The sequence below is a fragment of the Elgaria multicarinata genome, chromosome 1, assembly GCF_023053635.1.
Source record: "Elgaria multicarinata webbii isolate HBS135686 ecotype San Diego chromosome 1, rElgMul1.1.pri, whole genome shotgun sequence".
Classification (NCBI taxonomy): Eukaryota; Metazoa; Chordata; class Lepidosauria; order Squamata; family Anguidae; genus Elgaria; species Elgaria multicarinata.
Genome location: NC_086171.1, coordinates 29,110,747 through 29,137,665, shown reverse-complemented (window position 1 = coordinate 29,137,665; position 26,919 = coordinate 29,110,747). Strand labels below are relative to the sequence as shown.

Here is a 26,919-nt window from a genome sequence, read left to right as displayed (position 1 = left end):
ATCCCTTCAGCATGCTCAGAACTTTGGAAATATGTACTGTACTGCTCCCCTGTCTCCCAATAGCCAGGTGAAAAGCATCTGTTCATTCACAGTTTGATTGACAACAGAACTGTGGAAATTGGCTTCTCATCTCTCAATGCCGTAGACGCTGTTCACCCTTCTCCTCCATATTGCATAGGACCTCTTAGGGCCAAACCAGACATTACTTGAAATGTGTGTCTTCTCCTTTTTAAAAATTTTATTCAATAGTAGGCACAGAGACCATGGTTTGGATTGGGACCCTCATGTGATGGGTCTGGCGGCTTTTAAGATCTGGATTGGGCTCCCTGCACCTACTCTACAGTAAAAAGAAAGAAAGAAAGAAAGACAGCTGCAAGACACACATTTAAAGTAACGTCCGTTTGGGCCCACACTGCATCGTTGGGAGCAGTGGTGGGAATATAGAACTACAGTGGCCACAGTATTGAAGCACAGGTGGTTAATCATTTCCCTAGTAATACTTTGCAGGCCTAGAGGACATATCCTTTGCTGTAGATCACAAGATGGCCCAAATTCTCCCGGCTCCTTCAGCAAAGAGGCATTGCAGCTACTTTGTGTAATTACGTTGATTGCATATGCAGCTGCAGTAATTTCATTCTCAAATGACCAGTTCAGGTTCTTAACTGGTCATTTCCACATGCAATTACTGTGATTGTGTATGTGTGATACTAGAGGTGCAGATCTCCGATATAAAAGGATCGTAAAATCATATCATCTTAGGACTCTCAGAAAGGGTATAATTAAAAACAAAACAAAAAAACTTAGCCTTGATCCATATGACAATACAGTGCTTACGTTCTCTCCGCCCCTTCAATCGTTTTTGTTATAATGGACTCCTAATGAAGCACACCATGCAGTAGAATTTCTGTTTGATGAACAATTCACTAAATCAGAGCAGAATGGCACCTTATTGGGAAAAACAGCAGGGATACAAATGGGACTATAATCATTGACTTTTCTTGACTGTCATTGCTTTATTTTTGTGTGTCATTCTGACATTCCCGTCCCTTCCCTCCACCTCCCCAACATTTTACACTTCTTATTCAGCAAATTAAAAGCCTACTGGTTGGTGGATGAGAATTCAAAGATGATGGATCCATAATTCTTATATTGGCGAGCAACCTGTAGTCTTTCAGATATTGTTGGACTATAACTCCCATAATCCCTCACTATTGGCTAGGCTGCTGGAACTCGTGGGAGTTGCAGTTCAACATCATTTGGATGATCACAAGTCATCCAACCCTGCTCATGATGGAATACGTGAACCACAGGGACTCCCCCTTTTGCCCTACAGGGCTTATTTGCCTACAAGTTCCTGTTAGAATTTGGAGAATCCTAAATTCATTTTTAAAGTAAAATGATACATGAGAGAAGTGTTGGTAAATGCTGGGGAAAAATTGACCTTGAAAACTATGTTGTCCTTCTCAGATCCAAGTACTGCTAGAGAGAGATGCTGTCATAATCTTGCGCCATTGCTAGGGTGACCAACTGTCAGGATTTCCCCGGATTTGTCCTGTTTTTTGTTCTTTCCATGGTGTTGGGGGATTTTCTATAATTTTCAATAATGTCCTGGAATGACACACCTTCCCCTTTAAGGCTGCCATTAGCATGGCAGGAGGGAATGACATGCTTTCTTGAGGCACGTCATTCCCCCACCCCGAGCTCCAATTGAGGTCTTAAAGGGGAAAGTGGGTCATTCGTGGACATTATAGAAAAGGCCCCAATTGGAGTGGATGGTGGTGGTGCAGAATGAAATCCTTTCCCCTCTTCCACTCCAATCGGGTTCTTTAAGGTGGCGGGGGAATAACGTACTTTCTGCAGGACTCAGAAAGCTGCTTCCCCACACGCACACTAGGTGTCCTCTTTTTTGGTTTCCCAAATATGGTCACCCTAGCCATTGCTCTAAACTAGGTCTTAAAAAGTGTCCAGGTCTTAGCAGTCAGTCACATTCCAACATGCTATAGCACAGGGCTGGGGAAGCTGTGATCCTCCAGATGTTGTTGGATTCCAACTCTCATCAGCACCAGATAGCAGGGCCAATGGTCAGGGATGATGCCAGTTGTAGGCCGTCAACATCTGTTCCTGCTGTAGAGTAACCCTGAAATGGAACCCAGAGGAAGCTTATTCAGAGAAGGATTGATTTGGTTCTTGGTAGCAAGGTAAACAAACTGCAATCTGAAACCTCTGTGTGTGCGTGTGCGAGTGTGAGTGTGTGGAGGGGGGCTGTTTTAACTCCAGGCACTGGGATCATCAGGGGCAGAGGGGAGGGGTAGCCTACCTGCATGGTGTCTTTGAGTGCATATTTTTACTTTCATCCATATAACTGAAAGGATAATAACTATCATCCATTCCTATGGTTTCTTTATATAGGCATCAGACATGGATGTGGTGCCATCATAAGGAGAATATCATTTATTTATTTCAGAAAATAAATAAATCATAAGGTGAATACTAACTTTCCGTGGTGCCATCTTAAAGAGAGTATTAGCTTTCATAGTTGAAGATTGAAAGCAACACCATCACATGGGTGCAAAAAGAGCTTTCATATAGTTATTACTTAAGGGAGTAGAATTGGTTGTTTAAAAATGTTCACATATTTCCTTGCATGTTGAAATCCTAAGCACAGTTGGGGTAAAAAATAATCACTTGAGTTTTACTCTGCCCAAGTGTAAGCTATTTTCTCCACAATTATCTGCAGTCAAACTACCAAGAGTTTTACATTTCTGAATGCTTCATTTTGGGGTTCAGAAGTAATCCCCCACTGAGATGAGTCTAATTATTTAAAGCTTTTGAAATATTGTTCATTTCCCTACAAATTTGCACCATTGGGTGGTACTTTGAGAGTTTTAACTATTAGAAATGTTCTCTCTCTCTCTCTCTCTCTCTCTCTCTCTCTCTCTCTCTCTCTCTCTGGCCTAATCTACACCAAGCAGGATATTGCACTATGAAAGCGGTATATGGTATGTGTCAGGGCCCCCCAACATTTGTCAGAGCATATCAATACCACTATAAAGCAGTAGTGTGGCTCCTGCCTGTTATATACCATTTTCATACTGCTTTCATAGTGCAATACGCTGCTTGGTGTAGATTAGGCCTAGTGCTCTCTGTGTGTGTGTGTGTGTGCCTGTGCGTGCATATTAATGAAACCTTTAGTCAACAGAAACTAATGTCGGAACCTGATCAATGTTCCATGATCAGAAACCAGGCTGACTTCCATAATGTTTACGTTTGATCTGAATACCAGAAGAAAGGGAGGGAGGATGGCCAAGGGATTGCTCAGAGTCAAGCATTCAATACCGTACTCTCTCCATGTTAGGAGCCAGCCCTCTCTTCTCTTGAAGGTCTAAGCGCAGAAAGCAAGAACAAAATTAATTAGGCACAAGGCTGTGAAGAGCATTAATAGCAAAAACATGTCACTTCCTATTGGTCTTAAGTCACAAGAAGATGAGAACTTGGATGGACTCCAACTTGTCCCACATGGAGACACTGAGAGATAACAATCAGTTAATGGATGAAGACTGTCCAGAGTTCCTTTCTGGCATTAGCACAGTGGTTGTTTAAGTGAAGAGGAGGAGGATCTTTGGGGCCCTTTGAGTGAGTGCCTGTTTTTCAGAATTGATTGGCAGCTGAGCAGCAGCAAACGTTGCACACTGCCTGACCATAAAGCTGAGCTAAAGATTCAGAAATATTGTGTGGCACAGACTCAGGTCAGGTTCATTCCAGCTCAATTATTATTAATTTGTTTAGTAATTGTATATCTTGCCTTTCTTCCTTTATGGAACTCAAGGCACTGTGCATGCTTTTCTAGGTTGTCTCTCATCCAGGTACTGACCAGGCTCGGCTTCGGTAAGGTAAGGTCAGAACATGCTCTGGACTTAGTTGTTGGTTTTTCTTTTTTTATCAAGTTTGTAGCTTAAATTAAAACCATTTGCAGAATTTACACATTGCATGCCTTTCAAAATAAAGATAGCAATTCATTCAATGACCACATTTATTTATTTTCAATATTTATACATTGCTCCATATCTAAAATAGATTCTGAAACGGTAAACCTAAAAAATAAAGTAAATCAACATTACCATATGATGAAAGATACCCAGTTCCAACTTAAAACACCCAGCCCCGGCCCCAGGTTTTTGAAGGCACTTGGGAAAGAAGGCCACCATGGGCCCCCTCTCTCAATGAGTCTACCCAATAACCACCATTGCCAACTGCTGATATTGTTCGTCATCTCTTTCTCATCATCACTACCACGTGTTAGCTTTTCAGGCAGAGAGCCAGGGAGCAAGTAGCTAGTGACATCTATGTCTGCACCTTCTCACCACCTCCATTTTCTGGACTAGAGCGAGGGGCAGGTGAATGAGTAGGTTGCAATGATGAAGAGGAGGAGCAATTCCAGGGGGCACTTATCAGTTGACCCCTGTTGGAGAGTGGGGCCTCGAGAGGTGCCCAACTATGCCGTCCCTTGACGCTACCTTCCCATCCTGTGGTATAGCCCTGCTGTGGCTATCACACTTCAGAATGTAAGTGTGGGTTGCATGGTTGCTAATGAAATCCTATGTATTTCTACTCAGAGGTCCTACAGCGTTCAGTGGGGCTTACTCCTAGGTAAGTGCATAGGATAGCAGGCTGAACATTGCCCCATATTAAAAGCAAAACAAAACACACATGTTCCTGCACTTGCAATTTTAGCCTGTTAGAGAGAAGGCTTCTTATTCAGCCTTCTACCTGACAATTTTGGAATCTAGAATTCTTTCTGACAGGAACAGGATTTGAACCGAATCTAGTCACTATTCACTGTCATTCCTAACAAAAACAAAAACCTTCATATCATCAATCTATCTATCTATCTTCAGGGTAAAGACCAGTATCATGGATACAGATATGTGGGAATTGTCTCTACTGTTCGTTGCTATGTTCATATCTATTCGTGTTGCCCATGATCTCTGGTGTACCTTGATGCTCACATATTCCTCACTCCACCCCTCCATCACTGATAGAGACGTAATGATTCACAGAGCTGATGTAGAATCATGGTTAAGAGAATGCACAATGAGACTCCGGTTAAATTCTTAGCTTAGCTTTATTCATTGGCCTTAGCTAGACCTAAGGTTTATCCCGGGATTGTCCCGGGGTCGTCCCTGCCTGCTCCCAGGATATCCTGTGTGTCTTTTACATGAACAGGGATGGCCCCGGGACGACCCGGGATAAACCTTAGGTCTAGCTAAGGCCAGAGAGAGGCTTTAAGCGAAGGTATTTTTCTCAATCTACTCTCAGTGTAGATCAACCCATCAATTTATTTATTTAGTTGAATAAATACTTGGCCACTTGCTCATCCAACAGGACACACATGAGGCAGCTTTACAGCAATTAAAACCCTCCAGGTAAAACACAGCTAAACAGCAATAAAAACATCAGTCTAGTGTAACGAAAACAGGCCCATCAATAAAATAGTATTTTCAAGGGCAATAATCAATGATCAGTTCTCTGATGCCCTCAGAAACAATATTTTAACCACATCTTTGAACCTGCAGTATTTAAAATTCCAAGCAGCTATCTCTTGAGTGAGATGGAGAAGTCTCCGCTTCATAAGAACATAAGGAGAGTCATGCTGGATCAGACCAAAGGTCCATCTGGTACAGCACTCTGTTCACACAGTGGCCAACCAGCTGTCAACTAAAGACCCACAAGCAGGATATAATGCAAGAACACCCTCCCACCCATGTTCCCCAGTAACTAGTGTATAGAGGCTTATTGCTTCTGAAACTGGAGATTTCACTTAGCCATCAGGACTTGTAGCCAATGACATTGATAGCCTTCTCCTTCAGGAATTTATCCAGCCCCCTTTTAAAGCCATCCAAATTGGTGACCATCACCACATCTTGTGATAGTGAATTCCAGAGTTTAACTACATGCTGTGCAAAGAAGTCCTTCCTTTTATCTGTCCTGAATCTCCCACCAATCAGCTTCATGGGATGACCCCGGGCTCTATTATTGTTGTTGTTGTTGTTGTTGTTGTTGTTGTTGTTATTTTATTATTTATTACATTTATATACTGCCCCATAGCTGAAACTCTCTGGGCGGGTTCTAGTATTATAGGAGAGGGAGAAAAATGTCTCATCATCACACACACACCCAGGCTGTGAGGAGGTCCAAAACAGGGGCTCCGATGATGACTTGACATCTGTAGCATGACGATATTGACCCACCTTACAAAAACATTAAGATAATGTACAAGAAACACTTTAACCTAGGTTGGCCACCTACGCATCACAAAAAAATTGAAGAAATGCATAATGAAAAAGAGTCCTCAGTCTTCCATAAAACTGCATTTATATGTATAGATGGCGATTTAAAAAATGTTGTCTATCATTTAAATAGAGAAACAATACTCCATAGTGGAGAAGACCATGACCAGGTGAGCTGCATGCCTGCATAGTCTGCTGTCCAGGTGCTACCTGTTGATGGGCAACTTCAAGGCTTCTGCTGCTCTTCCTTCATATCTTTGACTGGACAGACCTTCAAGTAGAGGACATCTTTTGTTGGAGGACTGACTTGTGTAAAGTAGGACACCTCACCACCTAATGACCTCTTATTAGGAAGCCTTAACAAGCCTTCACTAATCTCTTGGCTTCAGTCTCCCATCAGTGATATGCTTTCGCGTCTTATGGTTCTTTATCTTTAAACTGGACTTTGGCAGGACAAGCCTTCAAATTCATATGCACTAGCTCAACCTGACGGAAAAGTAACATTGGGGCTTGCCATATGTTTTCACCAAGGAACTATATATCCCCCACTATTTTTATACCTTTAAAGATTGAATAAACTCTGTATCTATAACCATCAGGGAGATCTAAAGTGTCTCCCCAATCACCTGGATAGTACAAATGTTTCTTGCCAGCAGGACCCAGATTTATGGAATATGAGTAATAAACTCAGTTACATGGTCAGGAAAGGATTTTAAAAGGTGTGAAAACCGATCAGGACACAAATAGGCTACCAAGTTTATGAAATTAAGTTTTTGTTTTTGTTTTTCAGAGTAACGAATTATCCCAAACACAGTGGCTGGACTATGATTAAACAGATTATTTATGTATTTAAAAAAAAAAACCATGGGGAAGGAATGTGCAGTAAGAGAAACTTATAAAAAGTATAAAGAGTCCTGCTGGATCAGAGTTAAAAGTCCATCTAGTCCAGCACTGTGTTTCTCAAAGGGACAAACCGGGAGTCTCAAGGCAGGGAGGCAACAGCCCTGACCTGTTCTCCCCCTCCCCATGTCACAACCACCTTCCAAGGCCCAAACTATATGTTTCTTTAAGCACACATACTGGAGCTCTGCATTTTACTTTCATTTACTCTCCATTCGGATCCAGACTGGACTGTGGCACTTTGGGAGAGGAAGATCTAAGCTTTCTTGCTCCCCCTTTCATCCTGAAATGCCACAACCCCCCACCCCACACACACATGGGGGGAAACTTAACCCTTCTCTCCCGAAGCATCACAGTCCTGGTCCGAATCAGTCTTGCACAGTCTTGCAGGAGAGCATGCGAGCTCAAAGGAATGTTTAGCTTGGCCCCGATGTCCATAGTGTACTGCATCAGAACTTGGGAATTCCATGTAGCCATGGTAGTTAATGATGTGAAAGATCTGTCCTCTACAAACACGCGTAGTTTTACCTTATGGGCTGTTACCCTGAATGTCAGGTGTTCAAGTCAAAGACCTAGCAAGTCCTTGGAGCAGATACGCAGGCAGAGAGCAGCTTGGCAGTCAGGTAGCTGGCTGGCACATAAGTAGCCAGGGGAAGGGCTCTAGCTCAGCTGCAGAGCTCATGTCCCATTCATTCCCTGGTACCTCCATGGCAGGAAAAGACTCTGAAACCCCAGAGGCCTGCTTCCAGTCAGTGTAGACAATATTGAGCTAGGTGGACCAATGGCCTGACTTGGTCAGGCCACTTGTGCACCTAGCAGCTTGCAACAGGAGCAGCTTCCAGTAGCTTCCAACAGGCAGCTTCCAACAGGAGGTCTTGATGGCCTTCTCATCCAGTGATGAGATAGTTAGAATAAGGCTGCTGTATATGTATTTGTTTTATAAATGATACATAGCTTATTTGTTAATAAAACAACCTGGTGCCCTCCAGTCATTTGGGACTACAATTCCCATCACCACTGACCATGGTCATGCTGCTGGGGCTGATAGGAGTTGTAGTCCAAAACATCACAAGGGGACTAGGCTTAGGAAGACTGGACTAAGGCAGTGGAGTATTCTTGAGACCAATATAGGAGGTAGCGGTATGAGATCACATTTCTGGGATCATTTGATCGCCAGGCCAAGGAGGATTTGGAGCTGTGGCTAGAGTTCCTTCATCCAATCTGCAGCTTCAGTGATACAGGCATCAGCGAAGCAGCACCTGACATGAAATAGAATCATAGAATAGCAGAGTTGGAAGGGACCTACAAGGCCATCGAGTCCAACCCCCTGCTCAATGCAGGAAGTTGACAACGAAGTGTCTTTTGAGAATGATTCAGCCATTGCTGTGGGCTATAATGCCATAGCTGCCATAGTCAGGAGATTTGGGAGGAAAAGACGGGTAAATCAAAATTTCCACTCACTATTATGTTCCCTTTTTTTTAGAAATTAATAGGATACAATATGAAACTTTTATGATTTTGGTTGCAGCGGGAACTGCAGTGCTGTCTAGTTGTCATATTCGTTTTTGCTGCATTTATCTCACTAACTTCTCTCTGGAGTCAGACTATGTGACCTGCCTTCTTTTGAAAGAGGCAATATTATTTGTAATGTAACCGTCTCTGCATTCAACTTAACTAGCTAAGATGCAAAAGGATGTACTGTTTTAAAGGTCTCCGCCCTCAGATCCATAGTGTGTGTGTCACGGTCAAACTACACTTACGTAGCTGATGCCTGCCTTGTTTTCTTACTCGAGAGTCAATGTGTAGAGTCCTGATTTGGTTTGGGAGCAGCCCATTGGGAGAGGAGGATTCTCCCCCTCACAGTCATTTGCTTCTCCGGTGCTGCGTTTGGATTTTTTAAAAACTGGAGGGAATCTCTATTGGCTCATGCATGCTTGAGTGCTTTTGATACAATTTGAGAAGAGTATGCATGTTAGATTCCATTTGCCTCTGAAATCTTGGAAGCATTGAATCGAAAGAGAGTTTGTGTGGGTAGTTTGATGTAAATCACCCCCTGTCTCCCCCATTTCCAAAGGGTTTTACCTATTCATGCTTATCAGGTTTGATGATTGGCATGTCTTATCTGAACCCATGTACAATGTGCAAACTTTGAATCAAATGTCAGGGAGGGGGGCATTTTATTAAGTTGCTTTTCTCTGTGTTTTGCACTTGGGTCTCTGTATCTGTGTCTACAACAGAAAGTAACAATTAACCCCTGGTAGAAAATGATGAGCATAACCAACAGATCCATTGGTTCATAGGCAATCTGCTATAGTTACCAGTGTTGAAGTCACTGGGTTAAGTGTGCAAAGTATCATCAGGATACTGCTGCCAGGATTGAAGTAGTAAACTGTTACTGGCAAAAGAAACAGCAGTAATTTCAATCTAGGTCTGTTTTATTCTGTCCTGTTTTCTTCCCCCAATCAACTTAAAGGGGCTGTTCAGATAACATGCGAACTCAGTTAGTAGGTTAGTCCTCAGGGTGGCTTGTTAACCATGCGGTGTGGTTTATTTTCTCAAACAAGCCACCTTGAGAACCCATGGTTTGTTGTTGGGTTGTTCAAGGTGGTTAACAAGCCATTGTGCGAACGTTCAGACAACACGCTAACCAATGGTTCAACAAACAACCCACACTCAACCACTGAGTATGGGTTAGCATGTAGTCTGGGTTGGGGCTTTGTGCTTTGGAGAATAAAGCTTTATAAGAAACTTGATGTGTGTATCCATTTAAGGTTTGGGGATCTCAATATTTGTGTTGGTATGTGTGTGCACAGTGCATGATTTCAATGTTAATTTCTTTGTAGTAATGGATTTAGTGGTGATACAATGTTACTTCTATGTTAAATATATAGAGAAGGAGAAAAAGAGAGTTTGTGTGGGTGGTCTGATGTAAATCAAAAGTTATTTAAGAAGTCATTCACAGGCAAGTTCAAGAAACTTACCACACATTTAAATCACTTATGCAGGTACTGAAGGCCTAGGATTTAGCATCACTTCAAGAGATGTTCCTATTGGTGGCTCAGCTCCAATTTATGTGAAAAACATCCTTCCAAGAGGTGCAGCTATTCAAGATGGAAGATTAAAGGCTGGAGACCGGCTCATTGAGGTGATGAAATGTTGCAAGGCTGTCGGGAGTTCTATGGGTCCTTTGGCAGACAGCTTACTTTCATATGAATAGCATAGCATTTCAGTGCATTTTCTCCCACTCTGCAGCCTGTTTCCCAGGGCATTGTCTTCTGATCTTCGCGCTTTCTGAAGAACTGTATTCATGAACACCAGTATTCCAGGCAGTAACTTCACTTGCTGTGCAAAAAAGCAACTGTCTCATTTTCAAAGTAGAGATTATTATTTTTTTTAAAAAATGGGATAGATGTTCAGCATTGACCAGTCGAGAATAACTAGATGTGGCAGCCATTTATGTATATAAGTTGTAATAATAATAATAATAATAATAAAAATAATAAAAATAATAAAAATAATAATTAATATATTTATTTATTTCTTACCCGCCTCTCCCTCTGGATTGAGGCGGGGAACAACATTGAATACAAAAATACATAAAACTGATTAAAAACTTATAAATTAATACATTACTAAAATAACAGTCAAACATCTTAATATTTGACTGGGTAGGCTTGCCAGAAGAGATAAATCTTTATAGCTTTTTAAAATTCAGAAAGACTGTTGTTGGCAATCTCTCTTCTACAGTCTAGGAACAGCAGAAGAGAAGGTCCTCTTGGTAATGGTTGTCAGCCTAGTTTTGGCTGACTGGAGTAAACCCTTCCCAGAGGACCTGAGTGTGTGGGGTGGATTGTTCGAGAGAAGGCGATCCCTCAAGTAACCTTGACTCAAACCATGTAGGGCTTTAAAGGTAATAACCAACACTTTATACTTTGCCCAGAAACTAATTGGCAGCCAGTGAAGTGAATATGGTTACCCCTAGGTGTACCAGTGACCAACCTGGCTGCCATATATTGAACTAGTTGAAGTTTCCGGACTAGGCACAAAGGTAGCCCCATGTACAACGCATTGCAGAAGTCGAGCCTTGAAGTTACCAGCATGTGCACTACCATCTTTAGGTCTTCCGACTCTAGGAAGGGGCGCAGCTGGCATTAATAGAGTAACAAAATGAATAACGTTGTATGACGAGTTCTTCAGGATAAGGGATAAGACCCTTCTTCAAATACACATCTGCACAGTTCTATGATTTGGTCTTCCTCATATAATTTTTTTAAAATGGTATCCTCTGCAAAATGTATAACAACAGCTGAAGTAGTAATAGCTGGGACGTGTGCTTTAAATAAAGAAAAGAGAGTCAGGTTCATTGCAACCTTTTCAGAAAAATGAATTCCTAGTGATATAATCCAGCTAGATCTTGCCTGTGATCAGGTACTATATCTTATAAGCATGTTCTTTACAGTCGCACAAATGGAGTTGTATGTTCTTCTGCCACAGATAAATAGCTCTCAGGCTGCAGTTTCAGGTACGTATACTGGGGAATTGGGATGATAATGGGCCTTTGCTATCTTTGGGGAGTAGACGTGAGAACAGTTGAGTAAGGGAAGCTGGTGTATACGAATCAAAATTTAGAGAATAGAGGTTGTGTGGGAAACATCTGTAGATCACTGTCGGGGTTAGGAACTCTAGTAAATTGTTGCATATATTGTAACATCTTGATTGAATGAGTATAGCTAATAATATCTGGGATGATCACAGCTACCCCCCCACCCCACCCCACTATTGTAGAGTTGGAAGAAGTGCAGAAAAGAGCACCTAAAATGGTCAAGGGTCTGGAGCATCTCCCCTGTGAGTAAAGGTTACAACATCTGGAACTGTTTAGCTTAGAAAAGAGGTGAGTAGGGGGAGCATGATAGAGGTGTACAAAATTATGCATGGTGTGGATAAAATGGATAGGGACAAATTTTTCTCCCTCTCTCATAATCATAGGACCCAGGGTCACCGCATTAAGCTGATTGGTGGGAGATTCAGGACAGTTAAAGGACGTACTTCTTCACACAGTGACTAGTTAAACTATGGAATTCACTTTCACAAGATGTAGTGATGTCAACCAATTTGGATGACTTGAAAAGGGGATAGGACAAATTCATGGCGCTATCTCCAGTGTGCCTATGTATACCAGTTGCTGGGGAACATAGGTGGGAGGATACTATTGCACTCATTTCCTGCTTGTGGGTTTGCTGTGGTTAGCTGGTTGGCCACTGTGAACAGAATTCTGGACTAGATGGATGTTGGTCTTATCTGGCATGGCTCATCTTGTTAAAGAATGAAAATATAGGGGTCTCTTAATTTAACTTAATAAAATTGAGGTGGGGGGGAATTTAGGCCACAGGATGTTATCCTTGATATTATCTTTATTATATGAGATTGCTATAAAGGAGACATATATTTATTTGGATTATTATGGTTACATACTTATATTAAATACGGCTGGATTTCTTTCAAGGTTATGTTTGAGTTTAATGAGTTTTGTAGTGGTTTGTTTTAAGATTTTTGCAACATTCTTTGTAGTGTTTATACCTTTCATTTAGTGAATTGTTCTCTGTTTTAACTCCTTCCAAGCTTTTCTTTGGGGGAATACATGTGCAGTCAAAACAAAGGAGGAGCATATGGGCAATTCTGTTGAAATGTGCAGCTCAGAAATTGCAATCTAGAAAACTGAAAAAGAGAGTAAAGAATGAGAAGGAAGGGAAGTAGGGAGAGGAGCTCATTGGTTAATTTGGAATACGTGATTTCCCATTGATTGTAAAATAACTCTTTTTCAGATCTTGGGAGATGAGGTTATAATTGTTCCAGTTCTTTGATTCACATCCAGTTACTAATTTTACTGAGCTTGGCCAGCACTTTCAAAGCAGATTTTAAGGACAAATCCATCAGTGGTGTAAATTTCACTGATTCCTTCAACTCCCATTTGTCTGGCTATCTCTCTATCTGTCATCTAGTTATCTGGACATATTAGTTCGTTATACCATCTTTGCCATTTCCAAAATAGTTGACCTGTTTCGGAGAACCATGTTATAAAACTGATCATAAAACTAATTAATTTTTGTGAACCGCCCAGAGAGCTTCGGCTATTGGGCGGTATAAAAATGTAATAAATAAATAAATAAATAAATAAATAAAATCATTCTGGGCTGGTTCAGATGTCAGATGACACGACAGCCCACAGTGGTTTAATAACCCTAAAACAGACCGTAGATTATGTGAGGACTGTTTATCCCTCAAATTAGCCCCACTGTCCAGGTTTAGACAGCACACCAAGCTACAACAAACCCTGGCTGTGGTTGAGTAGTCATAATGGGGAGTGGCGTGCACCATAGCTCCTCGCGGGTAAATTGACCCACAATGGGCTGTCGTGTCATGTGAACTAGCCCACTGTTTCTCTCTTCCACTGTGGTTTAAGAAATCTAGCGTGGGCTGTGTTGGTCATTGTCCCTCCATTACCTAAATCTAATTTGCAATCTAATTTACTGGAAGTCCTTTCTGATAAGTGAGGCAGAGGAGTAACATGGTGCTAAAAGGCTATGTGGGTTAATTAATTCCATGCAAAGCTCCCTCCCCCCCCCCCCCTTAGTGGGCAAAACTTCTTATGTTTTAATTCCCTTTTGCTCCATTGCTCCAGTAATTTCTAAGAAGGGATAAGAAATGGCAGCCTCTTTTCTTACATTCTATTTAAGAAGGTTTAAGCATAATGTGGCAAATGCATTTACACATTTTCTCTGTATTTTCACTATAGATTTTGTACTGCTCTGGAGGGCCTGCCACTTTGCCTTACAGCCTACAAGGAAAACACACACAGTGGTTCCTAATGCAGTGACCCAATGCTGTTGTCACATTACAAATCCATGGTGCTTTCAGCATTTTATGATGCACATTCCATTAGTTCCTGCTACCTTAAATTTACTCAGATTTCTTTTTATTAGGCCAACCAAAGGATCACCCAAAATGTGCACATTTCTGGTGATTTTTGGTTGACCTAATAAAGGTATCAGACTAATACAGATCTCCGAATTTTACTTATGATCAACATGGCTACCTTTGCTTTTTATGTCATGTGTCCTTTGGACCGTTCTGCTAACTGACCTACCTGTATTCATACCTCTGCCCCTTCATATTCATTGCATATGAAAAGCCCCTTGATGTTTTCCATTAAGCCTGGTCAGTTTCAGTACCTTAATTCATAGTGCACTCAAGCTAACTGAAACTGCAAAGGTTTCACATGTTCCTTTGTGTGCTTTGAAATGTTGCAGGCAAACAAGCACAGATATCTTGGCATCTGGGAGTCGCTGGAGATTCTGAGTGTGTGTTTTGCTTTGTTTTCCAAATCAAGGTGGCCCCAGTTTGTGACTGTATCTAAATCTGTTCTGTGGCTGTGTTGCCTTTGGAATGGTGTCAGCTTTGGGGTTGTTGTTGAAAGAGCAGAGTTCCAACTTACAGTAAAATGCTGACTTTCAAGTCTTGTGTGTATTATTCTTTTAAAAACAAAACAAAAATGGCACGAGCAAACAATCCAGTTTGTTGCTCTGCTCATAAGCTCTTAATGCTGCCTCTGAACGTATTCTCCAGCGAGACTTCAACCAATAGCTGGTTTAGCAATATAGTAATGTATGAGCATGCCATAGTTACAGCCCAAACTATGCTAATTGGGAAACACAGTGGCATTTGGGCACTGTCCCTCCTTGGTGTATTTCCTCTAGGTGAGAGGGAAGGTAGGTTGAGAGATAAAGAGAACACAGCCATAGTTGCCGCAATGCGCGGCCTTTTCTTACTGGAGGGGATTTTATTTCTTACTGATGGGGATTTTATTGTGCCATTGTCTGGCCTGTAACCCAGAATTTTCCCTGATTGAAAGAGAGGAAAAGACAGAATAGCCTCTGTAGCAACTTTTAGAGACAATTTTTACTTATCTCAGGTAGCTAGGGATGTTGGAGGAATCTGTTTTGGGAGTGGAGCTCAGCCCCCTGGGTGCCAGCTCACAGATCCTTGAACTGTTCAAGTCAGTGTGCACTGTGTCAGAGAAGCTCGCGATTTTTCACTTTTTCAAATTTGTGCAAATCCCAATGGGAAATGGTCCATTCCGCCTGCATTTTTACACAAATTACCCTATTTACAGCCAGGGAATTTGCACAAATTCCAATTACCTTAAATACTCCCAGTCATGAATTTGCAGAAATCACAACTCATGGACAAAAGAAGGGAAGGGGGGGAGGGGAGACGCAAGCTCTTTGCAGGGGTCGAGCAGTTGGACTTGCCAGCGCGTACAAAGAAAATGATATAGACATAGCAGTAAGAATGATACATGACACACCACAAGAGAGGACCAGTAATGGCCTCTTTAAGAAGAGCTTCCTTGTTTGTGTAGCTGAACATTTTGGAATCATGACCAAAGCCATGATGACATGGGCATTTTTCTATTTGCTATGTCAGCCGGGCAGCTAGAGAAGCACAGCCCCCAGAAGAGTATTTGATTTCAGGTGCAGCCTGCTCCTACCAATGTTTACTATGAAGTAAGCCACACTTTTTAATAGGATGACTGAGGCCACAGCTAGACCTAAGGTTTATCCTGGTATCATCCAGGGTTCGCCCCTGCCTGAGCACTGGATCCCCTGTGTGTCACCTAGATGAACAGGTTTGACTCCTGAATGATCCAGGGATAAACCTTAGGTCTAGCTATGGCCCTAGATGAACAGGTTTGACCCCTGAATGATCCAGGGATAAACCTTAGGTCTAGCTATGGCCCTAAATGAACAGGTTTGACCCCTGGACGATCCAGGGATAAACCTTAGGTCTAGCTATGGCCCTAAATGAACAGGTTTGACCCCTGGACGATCCAGGGATAAGCCTTAGGTCTAGCTATGGCCCTAAATGAACAGGTTTGACCCCTGGACGATCCAGGGATAAACCTTAGGTCTAGCTATGGCCCTAGATGAACAGGTTTGACCCCTGGACGATCCAGGGATAAACCTTAGGTCTAGCTATGGCCTGACTCCCAAATCAAGCTGAGGATTGCAGCCTCAAACACGGGCAAGGATTCTTGCTCAAATGGAAGTTATCACCTATTTCATCTTATCTACCACAACACTCTTTCATTGTTGCGGACAGGCCAATTTATGACCTTTTCTGTATTATAGGTAAATGGAGTGGATTTAACAGGAAAAACCCAAGAAGAGGTTGTTTCCTTGCTGAGAAGCACCAAGATGGCAGGGACAGTAAGCCTTCTCATTTTCCGCCAAGAAGAATCATTCCATCCAAGGGAACTGGTGCGTATTTCATTTTAATTATTTTAAGCAGCTATGGCATTTTTAGAAAAATGTGTACAAATAATCTGAAAACCTCCTGTTACACATGTGTGGCCAGGAACAGAGTTTATTTCCCATAGACGTTTTCTTTTAGCCGTGGTCTCTGAATTGGATTTTCACATTAAAATGTGAACTAATGTTTTCAAATCATGGGTGACGGCAATTGCAAATTATGAACTGTTGCCTGGACAATGCTACCGTTCCTACCGACAACTCGATTATTCTCTATCTTTTGCATTCATGTGTCCCTGTTGGAAACCTTGTTGTTTGTCATATTGCATGAACATTCTCTCTTCCCCCTCTCTCAGAGCATATAAAATTAATCCAGAACAGGATGCATGATGTTGTTGTTTGGAAAAGTAAAATTTGTAAGAGCAAAAATGATGTTGTTTTTAATACAATAGCTATCCCCGTGTGGCAGAGACACCCCACAGTTATTAATTTAGCAAGGTGATTCAGAGAATGCCTTCTGTGTAGTTTAAATGAAATAAAACAATTGCATTTAGACCAAGTGTTCCATTAAGTGGGCACAAATGTTTCCACAATAATTGTTGTTGTCGTTGTCATCATCATTATCATCATCATCATCATCATCATCTTTTATATACTTCCCCATAGCTGAAGCTCTCTGGACAGTGTCTGTTACTAAAAGGTAGACTGTGGATGCATTAGATGTTAAACACATGAAGACCCATCAGCCCACCTATCTTCCTGCAGGGGGTTGGACTTGATGGCCTTATAGACCCCTTCCAACTCTACTATTCGATTATTCTATCTGCTCCAAAACTTTAGGCACCAACATCACTGAAGTGCATGCTATCTGCCTAGGAATTCAGACTTGTCTATCTGTGTTACAATTCAAACAGCATCACCCTGCCCTTTCAAAGTTCTTCTAAATATCTCTCCATCTCTTCCTGGTACCTTGAATACAACAGTTGTGATCTAGGTGTTAGGAATCCTGGGAAATGTAGTTTTTCATGGTTCCTGACACTCGTACAAAGGACTCAGATGCCCTGATACTCCGCTACTGCAACTCTTAGGGTACCAAGGAAGGAAAAATGGATGGCCCTCAGAGAGACTTGCATGATGTTGGCCATCGCCACAAAATAAGTTGGAAGGAGGAAGTCAAGTAAGGCATGATGCAGGGGAAGATATGGGCAATCATGGGGGCACAGTGCAGGCATTTGGATCCCATCACGTTCCTGTTGATGTCATTGGGAGCACGATCGGATCTAAATTCCAGAATTGGGTTTGGACAGGGGGGAAATAAATATAAAATATGTATTTTATATTTACTGTTGTTCCCCGCCTCAATCAAAATGGAGAGGCGGGTAAGAAATAAATTAATAATGATGATGATGATGATAATAATAATAATAATAATAATAATTGGGCACTAGTTGCAGGAATAACCGTAGCTCAATTGTTCTCCCTGTAACCAGTACTCAAACAGTTCCAAAGTGAAACAAGGACAGTTTGCCCATTACTAGTCTCAGGAGGAAGCATTTCCCAGTCTTACTATTTGAGACTTTAAAAACCCGTAGTTGATCAAATCTAAACATGGGACTGCTGGGTCACAGAGCATTTGCTTGTCTTCTTCCCTAAAGGGTGATCTGTTATGGTCTATATTCAAGTGAGGGGCTTACAAGTGATTCCAAAATAAATTGTCTAGCTAAACTATTAGAAAGCAAAGGGGGAAAAAGAAGAAAAATATCTGTTCTCATTTTGACATGATTCTCCCTGGCATTAGTAGATAAATATTAATAGATGTTAAAAGACTGAATTTATTTTTCTGTAATTCAAAGATTCAAATTCAGTCTTCCATCTCCTATCTTGCCTCTTGCAGAGTGAGGTGGTGAGAGCCAGTGTGGGTAAAATGGGAATAGTAATGATTTTCTATGGCATGGTGGACCATGCTGGATCAGGCCAAAGGCCTATTGAATCCAAAATTCTGTTCGCACAGTGGCCATCCATGTTCTGCATATTCAATATGCATTTTGTCTATATTCAGTGTGCAATGTTTTGTATTTGATGTGCCATGGAAACTCCTGTTAATATTAATACTAATATATTGATATATGTGTAAACCAAGCATCACAGTGGATATTACCTAAGTTCAAAGATCAGTTGGATTCATTGTTCAGCCATAGGAAGTCCTTGGTCCTTGCAGAGTAAGCTGCTGTGTACTTCCAAGAGGCCAGCACATAGAAAAGGTTAAAGGTGTCATTAAGTGCTCCAAACCTTTGACACCCAGGCCTCATCTACACCAAGCAGGATATTGCAGTATGAAAGCGGTATATAAAAGGCAGGAGCCACACTACTGCTTTATAGCGGTATCGAAGTGCACTGACAACTGTTGGGGCCCATTGACATATACCGCTTTCATAGTGCTATATCCTGGTTGGTGTAGATGAAGCCCTAGACAGTTTATGAGATTTCTGTCTCGAAAGGATCTTGCCAGCGTTCCCCTATTCCCCAGCTTTCTTAAAGGGGGTGAGAAAGGGCCCCTATTGTGGGATCCTCTGCTTGGCCTGGGGCTCCCCATATTAGCTACGGGAAAGAATCAGGCTGCAGCATTCTCCACACTACAGTGTATAATAAGAAGCGATTTGAGATTAGTTGTTGGATTTGCACTCATGAATGCTTGAGTAGCGATGGGCTTTTCACACGTATGAACCACATGGAATTTAAGGCATAAACCTGCAGGGGATGTACTGTACCTTCTTGTCTTTTACGCCCTGACAATTCTAACTGAAGGGTGGAACACACACTTTCATTACAAAAATAAATAAACTGTGGAATAATAAACAGCAGTTTTAATTTGTAAACAGCATTTAAATTTGACCTCATTTAAAGTTATGTTGGTAAGATGTCTATAATTGGTATAGCGTTCTTCGTAGGTTTTAATATGGATTAACTAATTTTTATTATGATTGCACCCATAAATGCTAGCTAATTAACCCCAGCGATAACCTCAAATAGACAAGTCTTAACTTCCCAAGAGTATCAGTGCGTTCCTAATCTGTTAGTTAAAAAACCAAAATAAGCAACCTAACAGCCACATTTCATATAAATAGCTATGACTAATATGGAATATAAGAGGGAAGTTGTTGTGTGCATGGCCTCGAATTCTTATAATAATCCAGAAACAGCTTTCATTATATCTGCTGGTATGGGAAAATTGATGAAATGTCAATTCCTTCCCTTATCCAAATTATCTCATCAGTCACTCATATAAAAACTGTATGTACACTAATATCCCACGAAGTATTTACTAATACTTGTGTTCTACTCAACTCCTGAATTCTGAATGTAAAGGCCAGTTTCTTTAAGTGTGTACAGTCTCTCCCTCTCTCCATGTGATATTTTCCACATTTAGGCAGAAACGCTAAGTGCATCTATTGTTGATCCTCTGGACATCAGCAGTGTCGAAATGCCCATGAATTTCAGTTTGATTTAGTCTGAAACGTTGCGCCCTGTCTATCGGACAAACCCTTCAGGTGACTTGCACCTTAAAACAAGATTTTTAAAAAAATGGAAAAAGAAGCAGCCGGAGCCATATAAAAATACACACACACACATACTCAGACATACACACAGCTAAAGTCAAGTGCAGGTGCAAAAGCAAATCTTGCTTATTCTCTTTAAAAGGAGATGGGAACATGCGGCCTCCCAGATGTTGTTGGACTGCAACTCCCATCAACCCCAGTGAGCATAGTCAGTGATGGGGATGATGGGAGTTGTAGTTCAACAGCATCTGGAGGGGCACAGATTCCCCATCCTTGTCTTAAAATATACAGGGATGGTTCTTGATCTAGGCTTTCGCAGACAAAAGCGCTCCCTTTGATGTCTTCCGTGAGTGGGAAGGCTCATCTATGCAGTGTTCTAACTTGAAGATAGCTTTATTATGCACAACCGCCAGCCCCAGCCTGCAAAACCTCCAGTTGTCTCGGCCATCAGTAGTGGCACTGCCAAGTTTGAGGCAAGATGCCTTTGAGGGCACACCATCACCACCCCTCCCCATACCACCCTGGATGCTAATCGCCCCCCACCCACCCAGCCACACACAGGGGTATTGCTTCTTCCATTCTTGTCACCTGATAAGCAGTGTTGTGAGGAGTAAGGATGAACGGGGCTCATTTTCTTTCTTTCTTTTCAAAACATTTTACAAAGTTTGTCGGTCACATTGGATCCTTGCACCAGAGACCTACAGAAACAGCACTCTGAGAAACCTAGATGGCAGGTGCACAACATCTACTCTGTGAAATGCTTCTTTTATAAAAAAAGAAAGGACAGATTTGTGGTGACTGCACTGAACAGGGTTCTGCTGATTGGGGGTCCTCTGGGCTGTGAGGCCCCTGGACCACTTCCCATACATCCCCCAACTCCTTATATGGGGGCTGCTGGATGGGCAGCATTTTCTCTCCCTGCCACTAGCAACAGCAACATTTGCACTCTCCCTTTCGGCATTGTTATCAACATTGGCTCTGTCTCCTCCCCCACCCCATTTTTGCCAGTGGCATCTCTTTTGACGCCTTCATCCACTTTGGTAGCAGGGAGGGAAAGAGTTCTCTCTCTCTCTCCCTCTCCCTCCCTCCCTCCCCTCCTCCTCCTCCTCCTCCTCCTCGTCTTCTCTCCCTAGTCCTCAAAACACTGGCACATGACAGCATGTTATGCAAATGCCAGGGAGAAATGCCTGACCCGGAGTTTGACTTACTAAAGATGCAATACAGGTACTGCTATGCATGTCAGGAGCAGAGGTTTATGTCTGCTGCAGCTTCTATGGTCACAGCCATGGGTGGGAGTTCAACAGAGTTCTTCTCCAGCTTGGATTAAAATTCTGGGTCAGGGAATCACTTGGGGGATCCTAATGCTTCATTCCATTTTGAAGGCAAGCATTACACATTGCTGAAGCATGTCATCTGAGGAAAGGCATCATAATCTTGTGTGACTTTATTAGCCTTTACTCAGGGATTAGTTACCTTAGACAATGCCAGAGTCTGTAGCTAGGCAATCATGAAACACCACTTGCCTCCTATTTTAGTTAACCGTGAGTTGCAGTACCTCCTTTTGCATGTGTGAAAACTGGCAGCTAAAGGCCAATCTGCACATTATGCTGGATGCATGGCATGCAGCATTGCCTTTTGAGTTTTTTACGGCATGGTGCAGCATGTCGGGAGGAGAGGTTTATTCCTTCTCAGCTGTGCTCCCCTGCTAAATCCTCCTCCCCCCCCCCCCCGCTGGGCACTGCTAGGAATGGGAGTTAATAAATTCCCATTGGTGCCAACTAGCATTGCATCACACACACTCCATTACTCCTAGGCCTGTGTATACAGAATATAGGAAGGCGAAGTTGCACGCTATACATTATGCGCAACGTGTAGCTTGTCCCTAAGTGAGGTGGAAAACAAGCCATAAGTTCCAGTATTTGAATGCACCGACAATAAGGGTGATGGGTCAGCTCTAGAGCCCCTGATTCAGATACTTTCTGCAGTGTGAGGCTGGGAATCTCTATTAATTGCACCAAGCATCAGTTAAAACAGCCTAATGTTATCCATTAGTATAGTATATCATGTTTAAAGCACAATCTGAGAGAGAGAGAGAGGTGCTAGAACACACTCGCTCAGAATAGGTGTCTCTGTTCCTGTGTTCACTGGGCTACAAGTACAAAATGCCATTTGTGGTTTTTGGAATTCTTCAAATTGTTTTTGTGCAGATCAACCTGAAACACTAGCCAAGGGTTGTCATTATGAGCATCCCCCACTTCCATTGTACACTCCATTTGAGCATCAAAGCTCTTGTGTGTCCTGCTTTTGTAAGTGAGCAAATATCTTTTCTAGTTTGGTCTTATTTTAATTTTTTTCTCCCACTTCTTTTAGAATACCGAACAAAGCCAGTCACAAATTCCAAAAGAAACGGTAAGAGTTTTATATTTGACATGTCAAGGAGGGTTGCAATGATTGTTGAATTAATAATGTTGGACTAGTCCATCAAAGGAGGTTTTTTCCCCACAGACAATTCCATTCACTATGTGTGCTGTAGGTGGCTCTCTCCTGCCTTAAATTGCATTTCCTGTTCTTTTTCTTACACTTATTTTGCATGCACTTTGCAATATACGACGAATGATCATTTGTGCCTCTAATTGGGACGCCCACACGTGCACTCGCTCACAAACAAATTGGCTTTAAGACCCAATAAGGTATTTAGTTCCTGCAGACTGGGATAGTTTAAGACTGAGTTTCAAACCAAAGCTAAGAAACCTGAAGGACAAGATGATGCTGTGTTGAAACTCCCTGCCACAACGCTAGCTGTCCTTTGTTGCAGTTGCTTATCTTGAAAACTACTCTAACGTAGTTTAAGAAGGAATATCAGATTTACCTTGGAGTCTGATGTAGCAGGTCTATATTATGGCACAGTCCAGATCTTTTCAGAGCATTCTTTAAATGCTCATGATAAAGAACATCCGACATTGCATATTATATAAGCAATTTGAAGCATGTAGGGGTTTTGTGTGTGTTTGCTTTTAGAAATGAATCATCATATGAATCAGTACTTTACAACTCAGTCCTGTTTACTTTCCATAATGTCTTTCATAATGCCTTCATCTCGCTAAGAATAATGGATAAAAATGGGGATGATAATTGCTTTAACTGAAAATTGCAATGGAGGAGGCAGGCAATTGAAATTTCTAGGATTTCTGCCATTTGTGTTGTCATTTTAACTCCTGTGGTTCAGTAATGCTGCTGTTTGTATGAGTTTTAAAGCAATACTCCAAAGCATCTTCTCCTAAGGCATACCTCTTATACTGGTGGATTTTAAAGTTATTTTAAAGTAAAGGTATGTGACTATAAAACTGAGCATTTGCAGGTCCCTTTGTGAGGGTGCCTCCAAGGATAGTTAAAAGAAACAGGTGCTGTAAAAGTAGGGCTGGCCATTTAGAGAGGTCAGCAACATTCTTTCAGTGTAAACCAGGTTCCTGTGACCTGTCCTGTTTGATAAATAGAATAGTTGCATAATACAATTAGGAGTGAATCAGGCGCTCCAATTTCTCAAGCAGAGCCGGAAACCATAAACACTAAGTATACTCAAGAGGCTCAGGCCCCGCCAAATCAAAATCCGTGTTACATAGTACAAATATTCGAGGGCACCGTCGCGTGGTGCGCTTGGATATTAAACCCAAGTGTCTTTAAATAGTTCAAAGATCAAGTGTTGTGCTTGATCCCTTGGCTCTGCTCCATGATTTGATAAGATGTCTAATATTGGCGAACTGGCCAGCAATTCAAAACATGAAAATATTCTCTAAACCTTGGCCCTGGGAAAGGTCAATGCCTACCCAGCCGAATTTTAAGACGTCTGGCTGTTATTTTAACAATGTTTAATCAGTTTTATGTATTTTATAACATTTTTGTATTTTATATTGTTCCCTGCCTCGATCCAGAGGGAGAGGCGGGTAATAAAGAAATATATTATTGTTGTTGTTGTTGTTTTTTGTGAGGGCCAGCATGGCAGCTGTTGTATGGCTATGAATAATGGCATGAGAGAGCAGGGAGTGTACTGTCTCCCCCCTCCTTTCTCTTTAATCTCTTCAACATATCAAAGTTTCTTCAGCAGAAAATCTCTAGCACAGACTTTTAGGGTTGTATCTCACGTGTTGATGTGCTGCCTTTTCCCTCTCCGCTTGGTTCTGCATCGTTCTCCATTTAGCTCCCCTTGTTGTCAGATCTTTCAGTTTCTTACTTGTGAAGCTTCTGCTTTTTACGCCATCCTTCTGGTCTCTCTTGTGCTGTTAGTGGTGAGTTCGTTGAGCCTTGCTGTCATGGGGCTGACAGCGGGAGTAAGCAAAGCTAAAATAGCAGCAATAGGAACGTCGGGAGAATCACCGGAGATAGGTGAAACACAAAAACAAAATCAGGTTCTTCCAGCTTTGAAGCACAGGCTATCACAAATATTTGTGGTATGAAATAAAAGTGCCTGTTGATGGGGCGTCTAAATGACCGGTTAGAAGAAGAAACCATTCCTGCTGCAATTTTACTCTAGACATTTTCAGGCAGTTATTTTTTCCTCACAATTGCTACCTACTTGCTATATTGCATTTAGAAGGTTTTCCTTATGGAAGAGGAAAAGGAGGTCTCATGTTCCCAGCACATAAATAGCAATATATTGGCATGACAGTTATGATAGTGAAGACATTGCAGAATCGAATGGCATGGGTATGCTATACGTTGTGGAATGTAATTGGACAGTACCAGTGATTTCACCAATGGCCAGTAACTCTTTTTGTTGCCTCTCCGATTCCGATTTTCACTTTTGTAGCAGCTCAGCATCCCAAGTTGAACCAATTAAATGTAGTAATAATAATAATGATAATAATAATAATAATATTTATTTATTTATTTATTTATTTCTTACCTGCTTCTCCCTCTGGATCGAGGCGGGGAACAACATTAAATACAGTATAATACATAAAAGTAGTTAAAAGTGCATTTAAAACTGATACAATATTAAATAACAATCACAACATATTAAAATTCTTAAGTTTAAAGTTCATCTGGGTAGGCCTGATGGAAGAGACTAGTCTTTATGGCTGTCTTAGGCCTTAGCTAGACCTACCTGAAAGTCCAGGGAGAGGAGGGGAGACCTCGTGTTGCAATTAACGCGAGATCTCGCCCTCGTTTACACGTAAGGCGCGATGACCTCAGGAAGAGAGGCGTTGTGCCCGCCATTTTAAACATTTTTTTAAAGGGGACGGAGCGCACAAAGGTTCGTGCACAAAGGTATTTTTTTTAAAAAAAAAATTAACTACTTTCCCCGCTCCCTCCACCCTACCCCCGTTGGGTGCAGCTCCTGGCTCTGCGCGAGTAAACTTGCGGAAATGGGCCACACGCTCCGCAGTCTTGGGCTCAGCCCGAGACCGCGGAAAAACCGGGCCCAAAGGGGAGGGCTGTATCCCAGGGCAAGGGAGGGATGATCCCTCCCTGATCCGGGATCCCCTGTGCATCATCTGGACGCACAGGGACGATCTCGGGGTTCGCCCCAGGATATAGCCTGGTCTAGCTAAGGCCTTAAACTCAGAGAGAGTATTAAGTCAGCAAATCTCCTCCAGCAGGCCACTCCACAGCCTGGAGGCAGCAGAAGAGAAGGTCCTCTGAGTAACAGTTGTCAGCCTAGTTTTGGTTGACTGAAGTAGATTCTTCCCAGATGACCTGAGTGTGCGGGGTGGATTGTACGGGAAAAGGCGATCCCGCAGGTAACCTGGACCCAAACCATGTAGGGCTTTAAAGGTAATAACCAACACTTTATACTTTGCCCAGCCAGGAGTTTTCATGAAGCGCTTTGACTTTTTTTTTTTTTTAAAGGTAGCAAAGCCTCACCCCAACCATGCACAAATGGTTATGCTTCATTTATTGAACTTTTAATAATGAATGAATGAATGAATGAATGAATAAATAAATAAATAAATAGTGAATGGCTTACTCTCCTGCAGCAAGACTGCCCCCATTCCATTGCAAGGAAGAAATACTCAGAGACTTAAATATGAATTTATTTATTTAATTTATTTACAGTATTTGTATACTGCTCCACATGCACGATTTCGGAATAGCAGATAGGATAACAAATACTGATAATAAAAAACATGTTAAAATTACTATTTTTAAAATATACAAAATCCTGATATACAAAAACTCGAGGAAGGCTTCCTAAAATAGCAATGTTTTCAGGAGGTGCCAGAAGCAGCACAACATTGTCGCTTGCCTGACCATCAAAGGCAGGGAATTCCATGGTAAGGGGGCCACCACACTGAAGGCTCTTCTCCTGATGGACTTCAGTCAGGCCATACCACTAGTTTCATACTCTCTGGGCAATTGGGATGACTGGTTGGAAGAGGGAAATCCTTCTTGTCTTGGGACTCAAGCCATCACAGAGCATCAATCACATGCCATTCTTATATATGGCAGAAGGCCTTACGTCTGAGCAACTCCCAGCTGTGAAAAGACACTACTAGTCTAGTTTTCACCAACCTAGTGCCCCAGATGTTTTGGACTTCATCTCCCATCAGCCCCAGCTACCATAGCTAATGGTCAGGAATGCTGTGAGTCCAGCATATTTCAAACCCAGTTCAGTGTGCTGGTTTTCACCTTTAAAGACCTAAATGCTTTGGGACCAAGTTACTTGAAGGACTGCCTTCACTCATATCAGCCTGCCTGCACTCTATGGTCAGAAAGAGGGAAGCTTCTCATTTTCCTACCCTTGAGAGAAATTAGATGGGAGAAGGCCTTCTCTGCAGTGGCCCCACACCTGTGGAACAAACTCCCATCAGAGGTCTGCCATGTACCACCCTTGCAGGTTTTTAAGACGGCCGTGAAAACATTTTATTT

At 42.0% G+C, this 26,919-nt stretch overlaps 1 protein-coding gene across 3 annotated transcripts in view; it reads left to right on the top strand.

The window, feature by feature from the left end:
- Positions 1 to 26,919, top strand: part of PARD3 (par-3 family cell polarity regulator) — a 680,003-nt gene that overhangs the window by 389,502 nt on the left and 263,582 nt on the right. For 2 of the 3 annotated variants that reach the window (XM_063125527.1, XM_063125514.1), the window contains exons 10-12: positions 10,193 to 10,332; positions 16,376 to 16,504; positions 22,423 to 22,461. In XM_063125527.1, coding sequence (XP_062981597.1) covers positions 10,193 to 10,332; positions 16,376 to 16,504; positions 22,423 to 22,461 — 308 coding nt within the window. The remainder of the gene's footprint in view (positions 1 to 10,192; positions 10,333 to 16,375; positions 16,505 to 22,422; positions 22,462 to 26,919) is intronic. The other variant, XM_063125521.1, reaches the window with a different exon arrangement.